Source organism: Panthera tigris, chromosome X (genome assembly GCF_018350195.1).
Source record: "Panthera tigris isolate Pti1 chromosome X, P.tigris_Pti1_mat1.1, whole genome shotgun sequence".
Taxonomy (NCBI): Eukaryota; Metazoa; Chordata; class Mammalia; order Carnivora; family Felidae; genus Panthera; species Panthera tigris.
The window spans coordinates 100,990,311-101,017,455 of record NC_056677.1 but is presented as its reverse complement, the minus strand read 5'-3'; the positions used below and the strand labels follow the sequence as shown (position 1 = coordinate 101,017,455).

The 27,145-nt window shown below is 36.9% G+C and overlaps 1 protein-coding gene across 12 annotated transcripts in view; it reads left to right on the top strand.

Moving 5' to 3' along the window:
- THOC2 (THO complex 2) overlaps positions 1–27,145 on the top strand; it is a 111,193-nt gene that overhangs the window by 42,067 nt on the left and 41,981 nt on the right. For 11 of the 12 annotated variants that reach the window (XM_042975096.1, XM_042975095.1, XM_042975090.1 and 8 more), the window contains exons 9-15: positions 8,104–8,196; positions 11,082–11,237; positions 11,832–12,004; positions 13,234–13,429; positions 24,846–24,887; positions 25,326–25,456; positions 25,554–25,655. In XM_042975096.1, coding sequence (XP_042831030.1) covers positions 8,104–8,196; positions 11,082–11,237; positions 11,832–12,004; positions 13,234–13,429; positions 24,846–24,887; positions 25,326–25,456; positions 25,554–25,655 — 893 coding nt within the window. Of the gene's footprint in view, positions 1–8,103; positions 8,197–9,972; positions 10,901–11,081; positions 11,238–11,831; positions 12,005–13,233; positions 13,430–24,845; positions 24,888–25,325; positions 25,457–25,553; positions 25,656–27,145 lie in introns of those variants that run through there. The other variant, XM_042975097.1, reaches the window with a different exon arrangement.

Here is a 27,145-nt window from a genome sequence, read left to right as displayed (position 1 = left end):
CTTGATTCCTGTCACAGGGATGGCTGTAATAGAGGGCTTAAGGATAGCATGAAGATCAGCGTAAAGGTCAGAAAGAAAGGTGTCCTAGAAAGTGTGAGGGTACCAAAAGATAAACTTGGCTGGAGTTGTCTTGCCACAGGAAAGAGGAAGGAGATGATGACTCTCACCCATATCAAGGCCCTTGATTTCTGGATTCAGAACAGGGCAATAGTAGTAATAGTGGTGTCATGGTTAGGTACTATTATAACCTAAATTCACTCACTTAAGAAATGTTAATCAACAGGGCTGGTTCATTCGGTGGAGCACGAGACTCTTGATCTTGGGGTTGTGAGTTTGAGCCCCACGTTGGGTATAGATATTACTTAAATAAAATCTTAAAAAAAAGAAATATTGATCTAGCACTTTTTATGTGCCAGGCAATAATGTTCTAGGTGCTGGGACTACATTTGGAAACAAATAGAAATTCTTGCCTTCATGACGCTTATGTTCAAGGTAAACTATGGTATGTTAGAAGGTGATCAGTGAGATGGGACAAAAAAAGAATGTAGAGCAGGATAAGGAAGAGTGGGAGTGCCAGAGTGGTAGGTTGCAACTTTACATAGAATAGTGAGAGTATGTACCTCATTGAAAAGGTACATTTAAGCAAAGAAACAAAGGATGGGAGGTGTAAACAGATATTTGGGGAAGAGCCTCTGGGGAAGGAGAACAGCCAGTGCAAAGACCTTAAGGTGTGAGCATGCCTGATGTGCTGGAGAACAGCAAGGAGACCAGTGTGGCTGGATCCGACTGATTGAGTGGGAGTGTGGTAGGAGATGAGGTCAAAGATGAGAGACCACATCACATAGGGCTAGTGCCACAGGGGTTTTGACTTTGATGCTGTGAAGCTCTTAGAAGATTTTGAGTAGGAGAGTGATGTGACCTGACTTAATTTTTTCATTTTGTTTCTCTTTTATGTTTTCACTTTATTATGAACATTTTCAAACATATAGAAAAGAGCGAATAATGTAATGAATACCCATAATCCCATCACCTAGAAGTAAGTTTATTAACATGTTGTTATACTCTTTTTGGAAATAATTTATATTACAGATACCATGAACGTTTACTCCTAAATACGTGAATTTGTACTTTTTAAAAGTAAAGACTTTTTCTATATAACCGTGATACCAGTTTCATATCTAACTAGACTGTTACTATATAATAAACTCAGACCATATCCAGATTTCCCATATTGTCTCCCAAATAATTTTACAGCTGTTTTGTTCAAACAACGATCCAATCAGAGGCCATGCATTGTATTTGATTGTTAGGATTCTTCAGTCTCTTTTAATCTAGAATAGTGTGTCCCCCCCACCCACCTTCCTTCCTTTAATGGCATTAACTTGTTGGGACCATTACCGTGGAAGACTCCGTTAGCCTTCCAAGCATTAGATATATCTGATTGCTTTTCCATGGTTGGTTTAATTTGTTTTTTATTCCTTGTTTGTCGTGTGTACTTAGAGTTAGGTCTAAGAGCTTGACTGTGTTCAGGTAAAATATTTAATGGCAAAAGGCTTCATAGGTTGTGTTGTATGTTTCATACCGTAACGTCTCATACCTGCCTGATTTTTAATGTTCCGATAAGTTGATGACAGTCTAATTCCTTTATTCAACAATGACATTTCCCCTCATGTTAATAGGAAGTTTATCTGTAGGTTGATACTTTGGCACCATGTGAATATCCAGTTTTTCATTAACCTTACATTAAGTGGCTTAGAATACGTGGATGATCTTTTCCTGAATCAGTTATTTTCTTAGGGGTTCCAAATTACTGACTTACTAATGTTACCGTGTCTTCTACATTTATTAGCTATTATTCGTCTGTAAAGAAGAATTGTTCCTTCTCAACTTGGCTTGCTTGTTGTCCTGAAATACAGTTCTACTGGAAAGGCAGGACAAATGCTTCATTCTCCACCCCCATGCCCCGTTAATTACTAGCTTTCAGAGTAAAGAGTTTCTTTAGTGGCCGCCTCTAATGGTGACATGAGTGGTATGTGTGTATGTGAGAGAGAGAAAGATAAGAGAGACAAAAGACATTGTGTACATGTGTGGTTTGACTTAGGTTTTCAAAGAAGCAATGTGGTTGTGGTAACAGTTGGAAGTTAATGAGCTTCTGAATATATTTTGAAGGGTAGAGCCAGTAGTATTTGTTGATTGATTAGATACACAATGTCCAAAAGTAGAGTTAAGGCTATTTCTAACTTTTTTTTGGACTGAGCAGTAAAAAGGATGGTGTCATCATCAACTGAGGTAGAGTAAATTTCGGGTGGAATGGGTTTGGCATATTGGGGGTAGGAATCAGGAATTCAGTTTTGCATATGTAAAATTTGAGATGTCTTAGATATCCAAGTGAGATGTCGAGTAAATAACTGGATGTATAAATCTGGTATTCAGGAGAAAGGACTGCATTAGAAATAGAAATGTAGGTGTCCAAAGCATATAGATGATATTTAAAGTTGTGATACTAGATGAAATCATCAAGAGTTGGGTATAGGAACAGAAGAAGAGAACCCAGGGCCCAGCCTTGGCACTCCAATGTTAAAGGGCCTAGGAAAAGAGGGGCAATCAGCAAAGGAGATATAGAAGGAATGTACAAGATAAGAGGAAAACAAAGAGAATGTAGCATATTGGAAGCTAAATGGAAGAAGGAACGATGACCTCTGTTAAATGCCTCATCTTAAAGAACTAAAATTTGGTCATTGGATTTATCATCGGGGAGGGCAAAGCTAGCCATTTTGGTAAAGTTGGGGTGGTGTTAAAGAATAGGGAGAGTGGAATTGGAGATAGAATAGACAAATCTATAAAGGAGTTGTTACAGAGAGGCACAAAGGTAGCTGGCAGAGGAAGTGAGCTCAAGAGAGAAGGTGTTTTGAAGATGGGGGAGAGAACATATTTTTATGCTAATGGGAATGATTGAGTAGAAAGGAGGAAAACTGGTGATACAGGAGAGAGAGGACAGAATTATTGGAGTAATGTTCTTGAGTAGGATAGAGAGAAGAGTTTATGGTATAAATGGATGGATTGACTTTAAACGGGAGCATAGAGAGTTCATCTAGAATAACGGTTGGAAAGGCAGCACATGTAGGTACAGCTGTTGGTAGGTGGATAGATGTGATGGTGGAAGTTTGTGGAAATTTTAACGATTGTTCCAGTTTTCTTGCTGAAATTGAAAACAAGGTCATCAGATGAAAGGATGAGAGAGGAGGTATTGAAGGTTAGGAGAGAATGTAGAAAACAGTTTATATAGGAGGGTAGGAAAGTGAATGGATGAGAAATAGAGTATGATTGTCCGGCAGCATTAAGGATCCATTTGAGGGTGGATATGTGAAATTGACATTTTGAGGGGGTTGTAGTTACTGGTAATATTAAAGTTTAGGATATGGAGTGAATGGTTGAGATGGGAAATAGGAGAAGATCTTTGAAAGAGAGGAGCTCAGGGTGCCAAGAGGCCAGCATGATGAAGTATCATTTACATATATGTGAAAACCTCTAAAAAATTAAAGGAATAGAGTCAGACAGAGTGACAGTGAATCAGAAGCTATAAAATCATTGCTAAGTGAAGGGCTGTGACCCACGAGTACATAGATGGCAACAGTAGGACCTGACTGAAAACAGAGCTCTGTCCCTCAATAAAAGCAACTAATGAACTGGCAAAAATTGTCAATAAACTTTTAACAGAATTCTGGAATTTAGTAAAAATAACTTACAGCAACTGAAGAAAGGCTTAGTGAAGAAAGAAGCTGCTGCTTTGGGCTAAGAGAGCACTGTTATCTTATAAATTGCCTGCCTACTGTCCCTCAATGATGGCCATGAAGATAGAAGCCTGCACTCCTAGTGTAGATTGGTAATGCCAGAGGACACAAAAAATTGTGAGTTGCGACCTCTCTGGCTTTTCTCTGAAGGACTGGTGTAAGGGCCTGTTTTGTTTTGCTTGACTAGGAACATCTCCAGAGCTGGGGTGGCTTTTGCCAAAAGGATTTGAAGGCACAGCTACTAGCTTTCGCGGCCTGGAACAAGAGACAGCAGTGAGAGAAGCAATAGAGAGACTGAAAGCCTGGGAAGAAAGAAGTTGGATAAGGAGATAGCATGTGCCAGGGAATTGGAACAAAAGGCCATGCTTATGTCCAGAACTGGATAAGTACTTAGAAAAGGGCTGAAAAGATCCTAAGCTTTTTCCTCTGGCTGGCATTCAGGCTCTGTGCAAGCAGGAAGTGAAGACTAGGAATTGTAAATGGCTTGCCCAAGTGTTGAGGCATGCCCGAACACAGAGCCAGTATGCAAAGACTGGGAGAGTGTTTTTTCTCTTTCTTTTTTCTTTTTTTCCGGGCTTCGGGCCCTTAAGAAAACTCAAAACAGTAGCTGACCACTAAGCTAACAACAGATTTCAGTGGCCACACACGACAATAATATAGACTTTGTAAGTCGTCACTAAATAAGAAAACAACAGTAATCCACATTAAGCATCAACAAACCCCAGAGATGGGGCATAATTTGATTTTCAGAGTTGTCACATAATAGTCAAAATATCCAGTTTTCAAAAAGAGATAATGAGGTATGCAGTGAAACAAAGTATGGCTCATTCACAAGGAAAAAAATAAAACAAATCAAACAGAAACTATCCCTGAGCAAGCCCAGGAGATGGAATTACTAGATAAATAATTTAAATCATCAGTCCTAAATATGTTTATGATCTATAGGAAACCATAGGCCAAGAGCTAAAGGAAACCAGACAGAATATCAGTAAAGAAATAGAAATTATAAAAAAGGAACCAAACAAATTCTGGAGTAAAAAAGTAAGATAACTGAAATGAAAAATTTGCTAGAGAGGTACAACAGCAGGTTTGAGACGGCTGAAGAAACAACAAGCCAACTTGATGAGCCAATTGAGGTTATCCGGTATGAGGAGCAGAAAGAGAAAAGAATGAAGAAAAATGAACAGTCTAAGAGACTAGAAGACACCATCCAGTACCATTATGTGTATTGGAGTCCCAGAAGCAGAGAGAAAAGGGACAGAAAGCATGTTTGAATAAATAATGGTTGAAAATTTCCCAAATGTGATGAAAGATGTGAATCTACACATTGAAGAAGCTCCACAAACACCGAGCAGGATCAACTCAAAGAGATCCACACCAAGACACATTATGCTCAGATTGTTGAAAGACAAAGATAATTTTGAAAGCAGCAAAACAGATATGATCCCTTGCATACAAAAGATCCTCAATAGGATTAACAGTTGGTTTTTCTTCAGAAGGCATTGGGTGGCATATATAAAGTGCTGAAAGAACAAAACTGTCAGTAAAGAGTTCTGTATCCAGCAAAACTACCCTTCAGAAATGAGAGATTATGACATTCTAAGATAAACAAAAGCTGGGGGAGTTTGTCACTAGTAGACCTGCCCTACAAGAAATGATAAGGAGAGTCCTTCAGGCTGAAATGAAAGGATACTAGACAGTAATTTGAAGCTATATGAAGAAATAAAGAATATTGGTAAAGGTAACTACATAGGTAAACAAAAAAGCCAAAATTACCAATATTATTGTAGTTTTTGGTTTGTAGCTCCTCCTTTTTTCTCATGATTTAAAAGACAAAGGCATAAAAACAATTATAAATCTAATTGGAACATAATGTAACAATATAAAAGGGGGAAGGATTGAGATGTATAGGTACAGAGTTTTTGTATACTATTTAAGCTAAGTTGGTATTAGTTCAAAGTACACTGTTAGAAGTTTAAAATATTAATTGCAGTATCCACTAGGAAAATAACTAAAAAACAAAGGAAAGAAGGGAATCAAAAAAGTACACTACAGAGAAAAAAATCAAACACAAAAGAAGGCAGTAATGGAAGAAATGAGGAACAAAAAATGATATATGTAGAAAACAAATAGCAAAATGGCAGAAGTCCTTCCTTGTCAGTAATTACTTTAAATGTAAATGGATTAAAATTTAGTAAATGGATTAAAATTTGTAATTAAAAGGCAGTTTGGCAGAATGTATAAAACATTCAGCTGTATGCTTATCGTAAGACTCACTTTTAGATCAAAGATAGAAATGTGTTCAAAGTGGAAGTATGAAAATAGATATCCTATGTAAATAGTATCCAGGAGAGAGCTGGGGTGGCAATTCTAATATAGGGCAAGATAGACAAAAATTTTTACAGTAGACAGCAAAGGACATTATATATTGATAAAAGGGTCAACCCATTAAGAAGATAAAACAGTTATAAACACATGTGCACCAAATAGAGCCTCAAAATACATGAAGCATACACTAACAGAATTGAAGGGAGAAATAGTTCTACAGTAATTGTTAGAGATTTCCATACCCCTCTCATTAATGCATAGAACACCTAGACAAAAGGAAACAGGACTTGAACAGCCACTGTAAACCAATTAGACTTAACAGACACACACAGAAAACTACCTGGCAACAACAGATGACATATTCTTCTCTAGTGTACACGGGACTTTCTCCAGGATAGACCCTATCGTAGACCACAAAACACTTCTCAGTAAATATAACACATTGAAATCATACAAAATATTTTCTTTGACCACACTGGAATGAGACTAGATCACAGCAGTAGTGAGGGAGAATGACTGGAAGTTCAGAGCTGAGTGGGCTTTAGGGGAGGGTGGAGGGAGAATAAATACTCTGAAAACAACTATAAAAGAGCAAAGATGGCTCGTACCCCACCTCTACGCCTAGTAGTGTGAGGGTCTGGGGAAAATAGCCACCACTTGACTGGGTTACAGTGAGAGTAGCGTTCCTGTAGAGTGTTAGGGTCTGTTCGAGCAAGAAGGTGAAGGGAACAGAGGAGAGGTTCAGGATATATAGGGGGTTTTGCTGAGGATGGATTATGAATTCCAGAGGATTCCATGGAAGTTTTTCAAGAATGCAGAAAGGTGGGTTAGGACAGGACAGGGATTGTGCAGAGCAATATGAGGATTAGAGTATGGGAGTTGATGTTTGGCCTGGGAGTCAGGGGCTTCTTGTGAACTCATTAAAACAGAGATAATGGGAATAATGAGAGTGTTCCTGGTGGATCCAAGTCAGATAATAAGCTTTTGTGGGTTTGCTCTGAATCCCTGACCATTTGTTTTTATGGGAAAATGTTTTGATACTAAATAATCATTTATGTATTTAGAATTAAACTTGTTAAGTTGAAGATGTACCTGTCTTAATAGAGTGAACAGAGACTTCTTTATATGATATCCATTAACAAAGACTTCTTTATATGATATCCATTAGTTTGGTTAGCTTCCTTTGTTATGTCCATAACACCTATCGCAATTGTGGGGAGCCTCACAAAGAACTTGTTTTCAGCGCTGAGTAGAAGAAGAACATAATGTATTGTCACTGTTTGCTTTTTATTTGCATTTTGCCGTTTAGTAATTGCCAGTTGTCCTGGCTTCAGTCTTCCATTCATCTGACCCTGAGCAGTTTAAAAATTTGGAGAAAGTCTTTTTGTTTCTGTGTAGGGTCCACAGGGCCGGCTTGGTTGGAATTGACCATGCTGTATTTTAAAATGTTGATTTATCCATGTGTAATAAGTATAGAGACCTGTTTGGAAGGGTAAATCAATTGACAAGCAGATACACTTAGCACAAAACCGCAGAAATAAAAGAAGGGGGAGAAAAGTATAAAGCAGACACAGATAGTTTGGCACTTCCAAATTTGTCATTCTTGTCTGTCTGCATCTCCACTGAGAACTACTTGGAAAAGTGAGTTAAGAAAACACACATAAAAACTGAAACCAAAAGTAATTATTATGCAGGGTAAAATATCACTTATTCTCTTTAATTTTCAGATTAAAAAAAAATATTAGCATGTACTGTGAAGTTTGTCCATTTTTGAAACCTTTCTTTGTGTTCATCAGAAGATGAAAAGGGCTGTTTACCTAATTATCTTTGTCCTCAGTTCAGATGTTATGTATGATCAGGAAGAGCAGTGAAGCTTATTGTTGATCTAGAGTTATTTGATGTAATTGTTCTTAGTTATTGGTAGGTAAAGAATATGATTTTAGTTGTACTTTATGCACTAAATAGAAACTTTTTTTTTTTCAAGGAACCAAATGGAGAGACTCCTTCATCTTTATACAGAGTTGCAGCAGTCCTTCTACAATTTAATCTTATTGATTTAGATGATCTTTATGTACATGTAAGTCAAGTGGGCTGCTAAGGATATTTGGCTGTCTATCCCAGGGGTGGGAAGAGGAGTAGGCAGCCATATAGTACTTCAAGATTGGTCCTAGGCTCTCCGGTTCTGATTTTGGAAGCCCTAATGCATTATTGCTTTGTGTTTACTTTATGAAGTGAATGAATGTAATTCTTTGACAAACTGGAAATTAAGTACCTTTTGTCACAGAGTTTGAGGTTGGCTATGAAATTAAAGCTGTTAATGTCAGCAAGGTGTATCTCATTGAGAGGGAGCCAAGTCCTAATCAATGTGGTTTTAGACTTTTCTGTTATACACAAATTGTCAGAAATATGGGATTACCTAAGATACTTTTTCCTTCTTCCCAAAATGTTAATTGTAGGCATTCAAGATGAATGGGGAACTGTATATTTAAAAAACAAAGAAACAGTAATTGCCATTTAAAAACCATCAAAACCATTTAAAATGGTTTTCTTATGTTTTTAATGTTTTTAATGGTAATAAATGACTGGTATTGTGCTTCTGTTGCTGGACCCAGGATCTGGAAGGGTGTGTATGTGATTGTGACTGATGACCTTCAGTTTAGCAACAGTTTAGCCTGTCAATTTGAAAAAACTAGGTTTGTAGTATAGAAATTCCTGTTTATTTGGTTATATAGTAGGATATCTATGGACTTAACTCTGTCCAAAGCTGACAATATCGTCATTGTCTTTGAAATCATTTTCTGACTTCCTTGTCTGTCATGTACTATAGTTACAGACTAAAACTTAGTCTCTACCTTGGAAGCAGTCATAGTCTAGCAATGGAGAAGACATTTTGCATTATATAGTAACTACTATATTGGAGGTACTCACAAAGTGCTGTGGGGGCTCAGTATAGATAGTAACCATGTCTGTTTGGGGGCATTTTGGAAGGCTTTTCCAGACTAGTGTGATGTTGAACTGGGATGTTGGTAGATGACACGGTGTTGGCCTGGCTTTAAAGGCAGGAAGCTTTGTAGGTAGAATTAACTGAATATAAAGGCAGGAGTATTGAAGGGCTTCATTATTATCTTAGGGGAACATCAGGAAGCTCCGAGTACTTGGAGCCTCGGGTAGTTTATGGGGAGGTGGATGAAGATGGAGAAGAGTAGGTTGGGGCTACACTTTCCAGGGCCTTTTAAGCACCATAGTAAGGAGTTCGGATTTTTTCTTGTTGGGAGTAGAGAGCCCTTCAAGATTTAAAGTAGAAAAGTGATGTACAAACTGAGAACATGGGAAATTTGTCAGTAAAAGGGGAATTCAAAGACAGGTATGAGTCTATAGGCAAGTATAGACTGGTAGGACAAATGGAAATATGATAGATGGTGATAGATTTATTACTGAAATGTTTGAGTTTGACAATAAATGCAAGTGGCCTAACTGTTCCTGTTAAGGTGTCAAAGATTTTGAGATGGGATTAAAAACCAGTTTATTGTTTATTTTTCATGAGACTTCTAAAACCTAAGGACAAATAAAGGTTGAAAGTAGAAGGGTGGGAAAAATATACCAGGGAAATTATTGCTGTTACAGACAAAATAAACTTTTTGGCAAAAAGAGATGGTCACTTCATAATTAATAAAGTTGTGTTCTCTAGGAAGATAAAACAGTTGTAACTTTGTATGCACTTAATTGCATATTCTCAAAATACAAAAACTAGAAATTGAGAGAACTGTAAGAAACTTACAGGGGTGCCTGGCTGGCTCAGTCGGTAGAGCATGTGACTCTTGATCTCGGGGTTGTGAGTTTGAGCCCCACATTGGGTGTAGAGATTGCTTAAAAAAATAAAATGTTGAAGAAAAAGAAACTTACAGTTCATTATAATGGGATATTTTTAGAGGCAGTTGTATTAATCTAGGTAAAAGATGAGGACCTACAGCAGGTACATAAGTAAAGCAATAAAAATGGGTTTGGTGGCCAGTGGAGAGCAGAAAGAATGAGAAAAAGTCTTGCTTACCTCCTTGCATCAGTCCTTAGTGACTTTTCTCCCATTTTTGACTAATGGGATGAAGTCTGCAATATGTAGCTTAATCTTTCACTATGTTTCTTTTCATTGTTTACTGATTATTCACTTCGCATTAGACTTAGTTACTGAAATATATTATGCATTTCTGAGGGCAGGAACACTGAGTGCTTAGAAGAAACTAGTAAATAACGATTTGTTGGCTGTATTTTTCTGTGTCTGGGTTTTTTATTTATTTTATGAAATATCTACATTAACCATCTTCCACGTGTAAAAGGTGGCTGTACTAGAGATAACATGATCCTTTTTCATAATGGAGAGTTGACTGTACACGTGCTGCTTTCTCTTTTGTAATAAACTAGAAACTAGTTTGTGACTTAAGTCAAATAGTAGGTATTAGGAAATGAAAAGTGAGATGTCAGGTTGTTCATAATTTTTCTACTTGAGATTTTTCATCTAGAGGAAATAAATTTACCCCTTCCTATAATTCAGTAGCTAACCTCTCCCAAATTGGATCCTTATGAAGTACTTTTTAAATATGGAATTTGGCCTTTAAAGGGGAACTCCGATATCTTTCATGGAACAGGCATACATTTTCTTGGGTACATTAATAAATTGAATGGTAAGCGTCACTGTTGTATTATTGTATTAATTTAGGACCTCTAACAGAAAGAAGACAAAAGAACTTCGAACTGCTACTTGATTTTAAAAGGTGTACAAAATTCAGGTACTTAACCTTGTTAGATTATAAGAAAATAATTGAGAGAAGCTTATTTTGAAAGCAAACCATGGCCATTAATAGGCTAGGCCTTATTTACAGTTTTATCAATTCAGGGAAGATAGTGTTTGCTTTTTATATGTGCAAACAGTATTAGCTATTTTATGAAACATTAATGAACCATTTTTAGCTTCTTCCAGCTGATAATTGCATTATGGATGAACACAAACGAGAAATTGTAGAAGCTAAGCAAATTGTTAGAAAACTTACGATGGTTGTATTGTCTTCTGAAAAAATCGATGAGCGAGAGAAAGAAAAGGAAAAAGAAGAGGAGAAAGTAGAGAAGGTATATAGTTCATTTTTATAAGATTAACATTGTCTTCTGGATTTGGAATTTGAAATTTAACTTGTAATAGTTCATCAACTTATGGGAGGATAATTTATTAACTTTAAATGTAGTGAAATCTGGTTTTTGGAATACTAATTTGCAAAGGTGGTTTTAGTTTTAATCTTATTGGCACCTTCCCAAAAGAGGCCGCTATGTTTTTCTTATACACATTTCAAAGTGTATTCTAAGTAAAATATATGACTATATTTGTGCTCTGTGTATTAATGTCTCTCAAGTCCTAAGGGGATTCTCAAATATGAATGAATTCTAGTTCCCTATGGCACAATAAAGCATTAAATAGAACTTGATTTAATTCCAGGTCTATAAACTCTCATGCTGGGTCTGCTAAATCAAAGAGCAAATCCTGTTGTTTTTTTCAATAGCTAAAAAAAACCTTGATTTTACTTTTAGGAAAATACTGCGTTTTCCATGGTGGCAGCCGTTGTTGACATACAATATTGTCGTGTTTAGCTCAGTTTTTTAAATTAAAAAATGCCGAGATTTATTGGTGCCTATATTCTGAGGATCTTCACTATAATTGTTCATTTTTAGCCTCCTGACAACCAAAAACTTGGTTTGTTGGAAGCCTTGTTGAAGATTGGTGATTGGCAGCATGCACAGAACATTATGGATCAGATGCCTCCGTACTATGCAGCTTCACATAAGCTAATAGCCCTTGCTATTTGCAAGCTCATTCACATAACTATAGAGCCTCTCTACCGAAGGTATGTTACTGTATGCTTTTCTAATCATTGAGGTAGAAATAGCTTAGGACTACAAAAAAATCTGCATGTTTATCTTGTCTCCTCAAACAAGCAAATACTTCTGTATGTTTTATTAGAAGATAAGAACCATTCGGAGCGTATCAGTCTTATACGTATTAATCAGTGACTTGTCTCCTAATGTCTAGACCAGGTGGTGCAGAATGCGTGCTGCAATGCAGTCTAAAAATTGTAGCTTAGATGTCTAGGTTGGGTGTGCTCCATTGAGAGTGAAAACACCATTCTTCTGTTCTTGACTTTTCCTCCTCTCTTGGGGGTGGGCAGAGAATTCCTAAGGTTTTTACTTAGTGTAATTTCCCTCTGTCCTGGGTTGAGTGGCTCTGAGTGAGGACATTGCCTCTCTGCTTGCCTTACCTCTCCTGGCATATAGGCTGCTGTTCTGAAAATTGCTAGTGCAGCCTTTCTCATCATCCCTAGTTACTGTGTCCGTCCACCCGTCCTCTAGCCCTCAGCCTGCTTGCAGGTTACTTAGGAGCAGTACTGGCAGCAGCTCTGGCTTCAGCCCCACAGATCAGAGCCTGCGTCCAAGGCCCCAGTCTTGTGACTCGTGCGTAGCTGCCGGCTGCTGCCTTCAGTGCCACTGGGGCTGTGGACCTTGAAGGCTTCTTCTCAAAGAGTGACCCCTGTGACTCCACAGCGGGACACCTGCTCAGCAGGTGAGAACTCTGGGCATGCTGTCCTTTTTAGTGTGACACCTTCTTTCATTATGCTGCTCACCTTCCCTACCACCACCCACCTCATACTCAGTCTAAGTAGGGGAGCCCAGACTGAGAAATGTTTATTTACTTGAACCACTGTTGTTATATCCATATTTTTCTGTTTTATCTTCCAGTGTCTCTGAGGTCCATCCCTTGTTCCCCATTCCCATATCCAAATTCCTGATACTGGCCAAGTTTAATTAACAACAAATTCATACGGTGTATGTTAAATGTTACTTGAAATCTGCATTTCTCTGATTTCCTTATGCAGTTCATTGGAAACATTCTCTGAGCTCTGGCTTTTTCCAAATGAGTATTGTTTTTGTCTTTTTCTACCCGATAAATTATCTGTATTAATGAAGTTAGGCACAAGTGATATATAGAAAGCAAATTTGAGCAAGAAAAGCTTTACTTACTGGTAACTTAAAGTGGGGTATTACATAGTATACATATAAATTTTGCTTCTTTTTATAGAGTTGGCGTTCCTAAAGGTGCTAAAGGCTCACCTGTTAATGCTTTGCAAAATAAGAGAGCACCAAAACAAGCAGAGAGCTTTGAAGATTTGAGGAGAGATGTCTTCAATATGTTCTGTTACCTTGGTCCTCACCTTTCTCACGATCCCATTTTATTTGCAAAAGTGGTGCGCATAGGCAAGTCATTTATGAAAGAGGTTAGTAAGATTTTTTTTTCTTCCAAGTAGAAAACTGAGTTTTGGAGTGAAGGTGTTCTGCGTATATTTGTGTTATGTGTATCACTAGGAATAAAAAGAAAGTGAACTTAATTTAAGAAAAGCATATTTTGAGTAAGGTTTGGGGAAAAGTCCATTGTGTCCTAACCACACACACATGCGCGCGCGCGCACACACACACACACACGTGTCAATCTAGGTAGAATATTAGTCAAGTCCCCCGCATAGGAAAATATACTTTGGACAAGTGATTGCTTTTTGAATCCCCTTTACTTTTGATTTATTTTCTTGGCTGCAGTTTTGAATCATTGTCATTATTTGTATAAAGTCTGACTGTTGAGGAGCCATTCTTTTCTAGTAAACTTTGTGTTGAAATAAAATGTACAGAACATAACGCAAGTGATGATTGTACACCTCAATGACTTTTTTCCCAAACCAAACAGCCAGGTATCCCCAACCCGGATGAAAAAATAGAACAGTACCAGTACTCCAGAGTTTCCTTTGTACTCCCTTCTAGTCAGTACCCTAAGGGTAACCATTTTTGCTATTTTTAAATTTTTAAATCAGCTTTGAGTTATAATTTACATACAATTTACTTCACCAATTGGAAGTGTACAATTTGATGAGTGTTGACAAATGAACACAGTTGTGTGTCCACTACCACAATCACAGAGAATATTTTCATCACCCCGGAAAGTTCCCTCTTGCCCCTTTGCCTTCAATTCTGTCCCTTTGTTACTGGTTCCTGGCAACTACTGATAAGCTTTCTGTCACTATAGTTTTGCTTTTTCTAGAGCTTCGTATAGATGGAATTGTATAGAATGTACTCTTTTCTGTCTGGTTTCTTTCACTGAATGCTTTTGAGATTCGTGCAAGTTGTTGCACGTGGCAGTAGCTTTATTGCTGAGCAGTATTATACAGACATACCAGAGTTTATGCATTCACCAGTCGGTGGGCATTTGGGTTGTTTCTAGTTGGGGGCTATTGTAAATAAAGCTGCTATGAATATTCCTGTACAAGTCTTTTTTTGGGGGGGGGGCGTATGTTCTTGTTTCCCCAGGAATGGGATTGCTGGGCCATATGGGTAAGTGTATGTTTAACTTTTTGCCAAACTGTTCCAACATGTCTGTATCATTTTGCATTCCTGTATATGACATCCAATGGCTCCACATCCTCATCAGTACTTGTTATTGTCACTCTTAAATTTTAGTCATTTTAATGGGTGTGTGGTGGTACTGTTGTGCTTTTAATTTGTTTCCCTGATGATTGGAAATGTTGAGCATCTTTTCGTGTTCTTATTTGCCATTTGTAATCATCATGTATCAAATTGTCTATTCAGATCTCTTACCCATTTTTAATTGGGTTGTCTTTTATTCTTTGATTTGCCTTTTCATTATGTTAAATGTCTTTGGAAGAGCAAAATTTTAAATTTTGATTAATTCTGATTTAGTAGTACTTTTCTTTTATGGTTTCCTCTTTGTGTTCTAAGAGATCTTTGCCTAACTTAAAATCTTGAAGCAGAAAAGAATACATAATTTATTTTCAATTGTAAAACAAGGCTATCAAAAGGATTTGCAAATTGTTACAAGCACAAATACAGTTTTCTCCAGTGTTTGGTGATTGCATCTAATTTTAATTTTTGACAACAGTAACTGTATACAAAATTTATCAGCTGTTGTATATTAATCCCTTGACACCTGAAATATTTGATTTGGCTTTGACTGCTTAGCTGGTAGATTTTTTTTTTAATGCTCACAATTATACAGTGTGTAAAGGTACTAAAGCAGTCTGCTAAGTAGTTTATTACTATACAAATCATTTATTGTATAACATGTACAAAAAGGAAGTATAATGATGTTTCATTATCTTAATCCTTATAGTCTGAAAGGGATGAGTTATGTTAACTAGTGCCTGTTCAGAAAAACAAAAGGGTCCTGTCTTTCCTAATGCCTCATATTGGGAAGCATATGAAGTCAATTTGTCCCGTTACTGCTGATGTTAGTATCGACCACTTGGTTAAGGTGATGGGCTACCAGGTTTCTCTAGGGTACAATTATTCTTTCTCCTTTGTTGTTAATATGCATCTTGGTGGGGAGATACTTTGAGACTCTGTCAACAGCCTCTTTCTCATCTTACCTTCACCCACTAATGCTATTCTCTTTAACTGAACATCTTAATGTTCAGATCTCTTGTTCTGAAATTCTTTCTTTGGCTACAAGTATTATAAACCTGTGAGCAGGAGACCAAACAACTGACTCGTGGAAGTTCTATAGTAGACAGACATATGCATAAATGTATACAATGTTGTTACCAAGATGTGCAGGTGCTAGAGTGGTCACCCTTCCCCTCTGCCATCTCCACTGCAGCTCTCCTGTACTTCTGTTCTGTCACAGTTGTGCCTGGTGCCTGCCCTTAACTCCAGTCTCTATTTTTGCAGAGGTAGAAGGGCAGAAAGGAAGAGGAAAAATGTTTATTTTGATCACAGTGTGGGAAGAAATCTGTCTTCCCTCATTGCTAAGGTTGTGGTAGGGAAAGTGAATCTTTCCAATGATCTGAGTTAGAATTTTGGTTTATTTTTACCCATAAAAATATTTCACTATAACAAATCATTTGTCCTGTGTTTTCAAGTTTAAAAGTCTTTTGTTGCCTAGCTAAGAATTTAACTAAGGTTTACAAGATTGTTCCTAGAGGGCAGATGCGACCTTGGTTCCAAGTAAACTTCTTTAACAGTTCTCTTATTTATAAGCTTGAGGGTTGCTTGTATATATGAATAATGCATATTTTAAAAATATAGGTTATATACTTTTACCAGCTGTCATTTAGCAGAATAGTCTTCTAGCCTACAGTTATTTGTAATAATTTATCTCTGTGTATTTCTTAAATTTGAGGTACATCACATTGGGACCATCTAGTACAATGATCTTCAAACTTTAGCATATATTAGAATCACCTGGAAGTCATCTTAAAACACATTGTTGGGTCCCATCCTCAGAATTTCTGATGCAGTAGGTCTTGGGTGGAACCTACTGAAGAGAATTTGCATTTCTAACAAGTTATTTCAGCTTTAAAAGAGGGGGTAGCCCTAAAGAAGATTTCTGTATGAATGGACAGACACATTTTGCTATCTTTAGTTTTTTTTAATTGCAGAGCATAGCTTTAATGTGGCTCACCTGACATATTTCAATGTTTTTGACAGTAGAGTCCCTTGGTACTTTTTTTTTTTTTTTTTTTTTTTGCATCCAGCTGATGTTAATGGATTAAGTTGTTTATGACATTGATAGCTAATATTGAGCTCTTATTCTGTGCCAGGCCCTATATACCCTTTATGCTTTAGGTTAAGTAAATTATCCTAGGTCACATAATTAACATGGGGCAGGGCTGAGATTTCAATCCAGGCAATCTGCATTCAGAGGCCAAGCTCAAAATCTCCACACTCTCCTGCCTATACAAATACACTGTGTCTGAAATTAAAGAAATGGTAGGTTATCTAAATTTTCTAGTTCTTGAAATTCCTTGCTATTTTAAATCAGATCTTTGTTAGTGGTATTTTGTTATTTTGTTTATCTCTGAAATCTCTGTGTTCATGTCAGTCTGTGTATCTCATCTCCAAACTTTGCTTTCTTTGACGGGGGTGTGTGTGGGGGGCTGCTATTCATGTTTCCATTGTAGCTACAGCATTTCGTTTCATCTTAATATGTATAGCTGTGTTCAGAACTTCTTTCTGATATAGTGAGAGTGAATCCTCTTACCTTTCCTGCCTTATTTATGACCAGTCCTCTCCCCTGCCAAGCTACAGTCTGAGTACTGGGTTCTCCTTTCAGTGTTTTCTCTAGCCTATGATAGGAGAGCGGATGAGCTTGGTGAGGCTGAGTATAGCCCTCGTTTAGAGTACCTCTGCTTTCTCTTCTGAGATCCTCTTACCTATCCTGTACTAGGCATGCCCAGCCCAAGTGAGTATCCAACTCCTTTGGGCTTTGACTCCCTCAGCCAGCTCAGCACAGTTCCTTTGAAAGATGGCGGGTTTTAGCAGCTGGTTCTTCCTTTGCTGGAGTCCTGCTGGGCTTGTATTCACAAGAGTTTTCCCTCAGTCTACTCACTTACCTTACATGTCTTATTGCCTGAAGGATTTTGTTGACTTACCTTCCTTGGTCTGTACTGCTTCTGGGATTGGGTTAAGGGCAGGAGCTATACCACACTGTGTCTACTACCAGAATGTGTATGTGTGTGTGTGTGTGTGTGTGTGTGTGTGTGTGTGTGTGTTTGTGTGTTCCCTTGAAGTTAATAGCATAGTTTCCCCTTTTCTTGCTTGGTTGGTGGTGAATACTTTTACTCAGTGAAAACTGGGTGGCTCAGTTGGTTAACTGTCTGACTCTTCTTGATCTCAGCTCAGGTCTTGATATCACAGTTTGTCAGTTTGAGCTCTGTGTCAGGCTTTTGCACTGACAGCACAGAGCCTGCTTGGGATTCTATTTCTCCCTCTCTCTGCCCCTTCCCTGCTTGTGTTCTCTTTCTCTCTCCCTCAAAATAAATAAATAAACTTAAAAAAAAAAAAAAAAACCCAAGACATACCTTGTTCATTGCATTAGGGATTAGGGGAGAGAAATTCTGTGTTTATGCTTCACTCTGTCATCTTGATTCATTTGTCTGGCAAGGCTCTTTATACATTGTTTCTTATGTTGGCCTTTGGTAAAAGCCGAAGCGCTTTAAATTGATTCACAGATGAAGTTTAGAGAAACCTAGAGTCAGAGGGTCAGAATATTCTTAGACTGGGCATTAGATGATATTAGGAATAGCTGGGTAATGATACTGTAGTACGTGGAAGAATGTCCTTTTTAGGAGATGCATACTGAATTATTTTGAGATGAGATGTCATGTCTGCTATTTTTTTTTTGGTCAGTCAAAAAAGGGGGCAGTCTACAAAGTAGGCATATAGGTGTTTATTGATAGTGTGCTATCCATTCAACTTTTATGTAAACTTGAAATTTTTAATAATAAAAATTTGGGTTTCTAGGAACAGAATCTACCTTAGACCATTGATTCCAAAACTCTAGGAACTAGTTACTTTAGAATTTTGGGTTGATGTTTTTTGTTTTGCTTCTCAAAATTGAAGATCTACCCTGGCAGTGTAGGTTAGAGCCCAAAATTCATATTCCTTTTGGATGAAGGTACAAGTACAGTGGAATTATACCATACTTGTACTTCATCATGCGAATGTGGCCAGACTTGTTCCATCAAAACACTCGGTGTGTATATCTAGGAGTAAGGGTGAATTGGAGAATTTTTGTTTTCTCTCTGTTTGGTTCAGTTGCTCAGGTCTCTTGCCACATTCAGTGGGAGTCTATTTTTTAAAGTAATGGGTTTTCATGTGACATGGCCCCTAAATACAAGCCAATTACTTCATTTCATGTTCACGTGATTTCATGTTCCCATCCCATGTTCATTTTATAGTGATTTCTTCTAATACTACAGAGGAAAAACAGTCTTGTGTTGGACTTGAATGAAAGATAATGTGTCTGTGTACATTATAGATAATTTAAGAGATTTTAAGGGTAATTGTAAGTATATGTAGTTTTCATTGTACGTATTGACTTTAGAACCTAACTTGCCCACAAAGAATCTTTATTTAGGGCTGTCCCCCAAACAAATTAATTAAGGCATTACGCATTGACTGTTATGTTAACAGGTTTCATCAGAATGATCTGTTAGCTACTTGTTAGTTATGTGACCTTAAACTGGTCATTTTTTTAAAGCCAAAGATGAGTGGTAATAATTTGCCGTATCTATTCCTGGGGTTGCAATGAGAATCAAATGAGATCTAAACACTAATTAGATACTAACGTTAATTAAGTATTCAAATTTAGAGTTAAAAAATGTCATGAATTCCTTAGAACATAATAAAGTTGTAACTTTTATAAGTTGTCACTATACTAGCTTTTGATGATTTGTTTTAAAGTGGTAATATACTGGGGCGCGTGGGTGACTCAGTTGGCTAAGCGTCTGAATCTTGATTTTGGCTCAGGTCTTGATCTCACAGTTCGTGGGATTGAGCCCCACGTCAGGTTCCATTGGGCTCTGGGCTGACAGCACGGAGCCTGCTTGGGATTCTCTCTTTCTCTCTGTGCCCCTCCACTGTGTTCATGCATGCTCTCTTTCTCTCTCCCTTCCCCCCTCTCTCAAAATAAATAAGAAAATATAAAAAAATACAGTGTTAATATACCTTATTTCCATCTTTAAATAATAGGTACTACTTTAAAGTACCAACGTCATTTCCCACAAGAGCAGATTTGATTTTATATAGGAATGCCTTTGGCTTCTTTACATTGTGGTGGTAATCAGATGTCACTCCCCCACCCCCATTGTGGAAATTTATAAATTAGTAACAAAAATTTTCATCAAATGAAATTTTTATTGCTGGGGTTTTGTGAGTGGAGTAGTCAAGGGTATATGGACATGTCAGTTTCCAACTTTAAGTGGATACAGATATTGTAAGGATATTTTTAAGACGGGTGCCTGGCTGGCTCAGTTGGTAGAGCATGCAACTGTTGATCTTGGGGTTATGAGTTCAAGCCCCACGTTGGGTGTAGAGATTACTTAAAAAATAAAATATTTAAACATATTTTTTAGACAGAACCTTGCATTATAATTCTTACTGTCGAAGAGACACTGCTATCGTTGGCACCGTCTGTTAAGCTCTTCTGTGTACTTTTGCTGTTATAAGCCTTATATAAAGCAAATGAACTCTGCATTTGGTAGACCAAATTGAATCTACAACATCCTTGCTATTTAATGAGGCTGAGCAAGGAAGAACTGTTAGGATGTTTATATTTGTCCTTATATTGTCACATGTACTAATTGGTTTGAACTAAGGTCACCTTCACTATTACTGGGTATCTTAATGTGACAGTTCTAATCAAGATGTAGAATCATACTTAAGGTAATAAATTACAAATAAGGTCTTGGGGCGCCTGAGTGGCTCAGTCGGTTAAGCGTCCGACTTCAGCTCAGGTCACGATCTCGCGGTCCGTGAGTTCGAGCCCCGCGTCGGGCTCTGGGCTGATGGCTCGGAGCCTGGAGTCTGCTTCCGATTCTGTGTCTCCCTCTCTCTCTGCCCCTCCCCAGTTCATGCTCTGTCTCTCTCAGTCCCAAAAATAAATAAACGTTAAAAAAAAAAAATTTAAAAAAACAAAAAAAACAAATAAGGTCTTAATTTTTGCCATTAGCTGTGCTTTTTACTTAAGAGAGACATATAAACATACAAGGATAGGCAGATATTAAGCCTATTAATAGGCAAATGTAGACTATGTACAAATAGTATAATTTTAACAATATATTTTATACAAGAAAGAAGATAGAATTTTTAGTGTGTATCAAATGCACATTGTAAGCAGTTGAGTCAACAACCCCCGTGCCTCCTCTCAAAGACTGTTTTCTGAAATTGAACTTCAGTGTTCAGTTTCAGAAAAAAAATTCAAAGTGTATAAACATAAAAAATATTTGTGAAAAACTCTCATCTCTTAGAGGTTTGGCCATTCGTCTCTGTGGATGCTGTTTGATTCTGTCTGTAATCCTTTGGCTCTTACGCCAGGTCCTTAACATTTTGGTGTGTACCAGCCCAATTTTCAACTGCTGACACCTGCAGGTCTTTTGTATGAGGGCTTTTCTGGCCCTGGGAGCCTGTGTAAGCAGTATAGAAATTGGTGTCCTAGAATTGCTGGAGAACTAACTCACCTCATTTCCTCTCCCTAGCTCTCAACCAGTGAAATGATAGGAATTGGTGTATACCTATCATGCCTTGAGATGGGATAATCCTAAAATGTATTTCTACACAGACCCTCTAAGTCCCCAGTGGGATTAAGCTCCCATTAAACCACAGGAATAATTTCCCACTGGGAGTTCCTAGGATTACTTCCCAAATAAACTATGGCAGCACTTTGAATAGAGTCTGCTTTTGGGGAAATAGAAGCTAAAACATGGGGGCATATTCCTTTAAATAAATTCAATATGAAAACCTTAATTTTCCCTAAAGATAGATTTACAAGGCAATTTTTTGTTTTACAAAAGACTTCTGTTATGAACTCCATTTATAAAGAGAATTCATTTAAATAAATCACATACTTGTATTCATTAAGTGCACTGAAAATGCCCATTTTTACACATAGCTTGTTAGAACTATGCTTGTGTAAAACAATACAGTTTCATGTCATAATCAGCATTTTAAGCAAAGTAATTACTTTTGGGGGCAAATTTTATGGAACCAAGTATAGCTATTTATTTGTTTGCTATACTTTCATGTTTAAACCACTCCCACAAGTCCATTTACTGCAGTTTGAATGCTACACATGTGGTAGGTAGGGAGACCATGTGCTTTGTTGTTTAAACCAGGACACACGGGATAGAAAGGTTGTGCCATTACTTATGCTGGGATAAAAAGAACGAGCACATATGGTCATTCTGTGTATAGGTGACCATATTATTAATTCTTTGGTACAGATTTGAAGTCTTAGTACAGATTTGGATTGATTAAAAATGAAGTGTGTTGGAAGATAGAAGTTTTTCCTTTAGTATCTCTGTTTTCAGAAATTATGTAGTATCAATATTACTGATTATTTCTAAGCATTTTATAACGATTTAAGAGTTTCTGATCAAAAAATAAAAACAAAGCTTTGAACCAAAACATTGAAAGGCAATTCAGTTCTCTCTTCTCCAGGTTCAGTAAACCCTTGTTCCTGTAACTTTTGACCTATAGGTTATATTTTCCTATTTCTAAGTTATTTTCGTGGGTCTTCTTTGGATCCTTTCTAGCAAAATGATTTTCCTGATAGTTTTAAGACACAAATGTGAAGTTCTTAGCCTAGTGTATGGCACATAGTACTCAATAAATGGTAGTTAATAAGAATGAGAAAAATAAGGAAGGTGAAAATAGAGTCATAATTTACTTAGATGTAGCTTCAGGTTGAAATCTAGTCACAATCTTCAGTATTTTACTTTTTTCCCCCTTAAATATAATATAGTCTAAAGTAGCATTTCAAATATTCACAGGTTAGAGGTACTAAAAATAGGTCGTTAGTAATAAAAGTAATTTATCTAATTAAATCTACAATGTTTTCCCAAGCTTTATTTCTTTACTCTCCAGAAGCCCCCTCTTGGTGGACCTACATTCTTTTTGTGCCCAGTTTTGTTATGCAGTCCTGTCATCTGCTCCCTCTTCACAGGGCAAGAATGGAACCTGCTTGGGGCCATTTATAGCTGATAGTTTGTCTCGGCATAATTATGAGTGCTTGATTTTATTCAGACTTAAAACCTCAGCTCCTAATAGTACATTGGCAAGCCTTACTTTTGATCTTCAAGAGATTGTCAAAGATAGGAACTGTCTTTGTCAGTTTCTCAAAGATAGGAACTCTGTTCATCTTTGAATTCCCGGTGTCTGGCACATAGTAAATGAATGAATGAATGAAGTGGATGTCTTCTGTCCACCCCCCCTTTCTTCCTCCCATTTCTTCCTGGGCTGGCCATTCAATAAAACTCTAGTGTTGTACTGTGGGAATGGAGAGTTTTTATTTACACTGAATTAAACAGCAAATTAAACTAAAAGAAAAAGCATCAGGGGAGTCTAATGTGTGTTTACATTCTTACCAAACAAAAGGAAATTACTTTTACTTGCATGTACCTTTTGATTTTTTTTTTTTTGTTCATCTCTGTTGTAGTTAGCCTTTGATAGAAATCTTTCTCAGTGCTCTTCTCGATAGTTACATTGTGTTTTCCTTTTTTTTTTTTTGTCTTTGTCAAATTTTCCTGGTTATGCAATCTACAGAATTGACATAGACATTAGAAATTTAAATAGTTAGGGAATTAGGACAGTTTAGTAATACTGTAAGAAAATTTTCTATTTCTATGGAGGAAACTACATGTAGCTTTATTAGAATCATAGTATACTAGAAAAGGAGTAGCTTTTATCCCCACCTAGTTCTTCCAGTTATGACATACCCTTATTTCTGCCTCCCACTATACACCTAATATGCCACCAGAATTACCCACCCCCAGTCCGCCAACAAAACCTAAGCAGCTATTACTTTGTTTTCTGTCAGGCCACTCCTTCATAACCTGATCCTTATTTGCTGACCAGGAAATATATTGACTTAACATTTGTTTCTGTGAAAGGGAACCGTATCTTTTTAAACTGTTGATTAAAGGGGCGCCTGGGTGGCTTGGTTGGTTAAGTGTCCGACTTCGGCTCAGGTCACGATCTCACGGTCCGTGAGTTCGAGCCCCACGTCGGGCTCTGTGCTGACAGCTCGGAGCCTGGAGCCTGTTTCAGATTCTGTGTCTCCCTCTCTCTCTCTGCCCCTCCCCTGTTCATGCTCTGTCTCTCTGTGTCTCAAAAATAAATAAATGTTAAAAAAAAATTAAAAAAACTGTTGATTAAAAAAAGGATTGTGTATGTTTTCCCTTCAAGGTGACATGGCAGTCTCCTGGAATTAGTCTTAAGTGAAAATGTTGCACAGAAGTTAGGCTTCTCTGTAGTGATACCCATTAAATTACTCAAGTATGAAAGCGTAGATGCACAAAACACCCCTTTCTGCCAAGAAAATAATAAGCTTGTTAGCTGCCTGTTAGCTTTTCCTCTTCCCTCACTTGGTATTGAGTTAAATCCTTCCCAGAAATCTAGATTGTCCTTGATTATCAGTGCTTCAGTTGTCCTTTTGGCCTTTGCATGGTCCTCCAACTGTCCACCTGCTTATACACACACAAGTATTACTCACTATTTCGTTTTGAATGAATGGACAGCATCAGCATCAAACATGACACTTCAGTGGTCCACCTGCAAATCATTGATACAAAATGACCCAGGTTTTTTCATTCTGTCCAACTTAGGCAATGGTTTTGTCTTTGTTATTAATATTTTGGGCTTATTTCTCATTGAGAGTTTAAGTAATGGTGAATTGAAACATAGTTTAAATTGCTTTGGGTTAAATTTTTTGTTGTTGTTAATGTTTTAGTCTTAGCTTTTACTAATTCTGTAGCGGAAAACCAGAACTTCTGGATGGAAAAATGCAAATGCATTATAAACTGAGTTGTGCTGGATACAATCTTACAGTAAATACTTAAATCAGTTTTAGGATGCTTTGGTTTTTGATAATGAGGTTGAGAAAAGAATTGGCTTATGAAATTGACATTTAGAATTCATGAATGTTGCAAAATGATTTGGAAGTTAGAAGTATAGGTGAAATTTTTAAATGTTAATTGGTAACGCTGGCTATATTTAAAATCTACATTTGTTTAAAAAGTAAGGAAATAATTCACAACCATGGACAAGTTAATTTTTTCACATTAGAAGCTAAATTGTGACATCATAATCTTAACCTTTTTGCATTTTATTTATAGTTATTTTTAATTTTAGTTTCAGTCTGATGGAAGCAAACAAGAAGATAAAGAGAAAACGGTAAGAGACAAGAAAAATCCAATGTGTCTGATATTTGTCTATGTATAGCATACTGTAAATTTTACTGTGGTCAGCCTTTAATCACCTATGTGAATATTTTGTACTCTACATGCTGGATAGAGCTTTTGGAATATCATACAGTTATCGTTTAAGATTGACAGTTCCTGTTTTGGAAGATTACCATGTTGAGAAGGGAAGAGGGATTAATGAGTCCCTCCTTCTCTTGCTGCCCCTTTCCTTACCTCACCTCATTGCTTTCTTAGATGGAGAAACACAAATATCCATTGTGAAAAGGACAGTGATAGTGTGGGGAATTAGGTGTGTTTTATGAGAGGAAGGAATGAAAGTTTTTCCAAGGCTGGCATAAACTTGTTTTTTCTTTTGGGGGGGATTAATATGGACCTTTTACTGAAATAATTTTTCCTCCCTTCTTCATAGGAAGTTATCCTTAGCTGTTTACTTAGCATTACTGACCAGGTACTACTTCCATCTCTTTCTTTGATGGACTGCAATGCTTGTATGTCTGAGGAACTATGGGGAATGTTTAAAACATTTCCCTATCAGCATAGGTAAATACATAAATTTTTATATTTTTCACTACTATTCTAGTGCATTAGCCTCTGAGTGTTTAACTTTTCCTAATTCTTCATCTCATTGTTTTTTAAGGTATCGTCTGTATGGCCAGTGGAAGAATGAAACTTATAACAGTCACCCACTTTTAGTAAAAGTTAAGGCCCAAACAATAGACAGAGCCAAATATATCATGAAGTAAGTTTTAATTTGTTTTTCTTCATATTAATCTAACGTATATCTGAGTCTAATTTACTTTCTTTTAACCAACTTATGTCTGAGTCTCAATTCTGAGGAAGCCCAGGAGTATGTGCTGATGGCATAGTTTATGATATACTGCAGATAGAATGACTATCAGTTTTTGTGTTTTTTTTTTAGCTCATTTTGACTACTAAGTTTTTATAGTTGTCATGTTTGCATAGCTGTAAAATCCAATAATCCTCTTTAATGATGAGTCTTTTTTTAAAGGACAGCCTACTATGGCTTTTGCCCAATTTGCGTAAGACATTTAATGACTTGTACAAGGTGATCAAAGTTCTTGAAATTTCCTCTGCCAGAAGTTATTATAATGAAGATTTTTCTTTTTTGGAAGATCTAATGGAATTATGCAGAACTATCTCCTTGAGTCAACTTTTGAAAGTTTTTATTTTTTTCATTTGTGTGCTTTATTTTCATGTCATTAAAAACAGAAGAGTGATGTTATTTTACTTCTTGGTAAACTGAAATTTAATCATCAACATCATATACTTCAGATTAGAGTTGGTTTGTATACTAAATACACTGCTATATTGCAAGTGTTTTCAGCAAGGCTATTGATTGTCGTTTCTTTTATGTTTGTGCAGTGGTATGGTTATTCTAATTAAAATAGTTCACTCTCTAGTTTAACTAGATTCAACAGTATGCAATGATAGTGTTTGTGCCCAGTGATATCGTCCCTGGCTACAGTCTGCTGGGGAAACAAGTGTGTGCACAATCACAATCAGATCTAATAGTTGCTGTTATATAGTATGTATAATGTTCTTTGAGAAGATAGAGAAGAGAGTGAATTATTTCACCCTTGGGAAGTTGGGGAAGGCATGGAAGGAGATACTAGAATTGGTCCTTCCAAAAGACTTCGGTCTTAAGATTTCCCCAAGTAGAGTTTCTAGCTTAACAACAGCAGTAAGCTAATGTTTATGGAGCCATTAATATTTGTGTGTGAGGCCCTGCACTATGTGCTTTATAGGGATTATTTAATAATACAGTTGACCCTTGAACAACATCGGTTTGAACTATGCAGGTTCACTTATATGTGGATTGTTTTTTCAGTAAATATATTGGAAAATTTTTTGGAGATTTGGAACAACTTACAAATCACATAACGTAGAAATATTGAAAAAGTTAAGAAAAAGGTATGTCTTTAATGCATAAAATATGACTAGTAGATACTAGTCTTTTATCATTTGCTACCATAGAATATACACAAATCTATTATAAAAAGTTAAAATTTATCAAAACTTATATGTATACTTAACAGACCATACATGGTGCCATTGGTAGTTAAGAGACATGTAAACGAATGTAAAGATTTAGTATTAAGTCATAACTGCATAAAACTAACTATAGTACCTAGTGTACCATTGTAATAATTTCGTAGCCACCTCCTGTTGCTATGCAGTGAGCTCAAGTGTTGTGAGTACCCGCTTAAA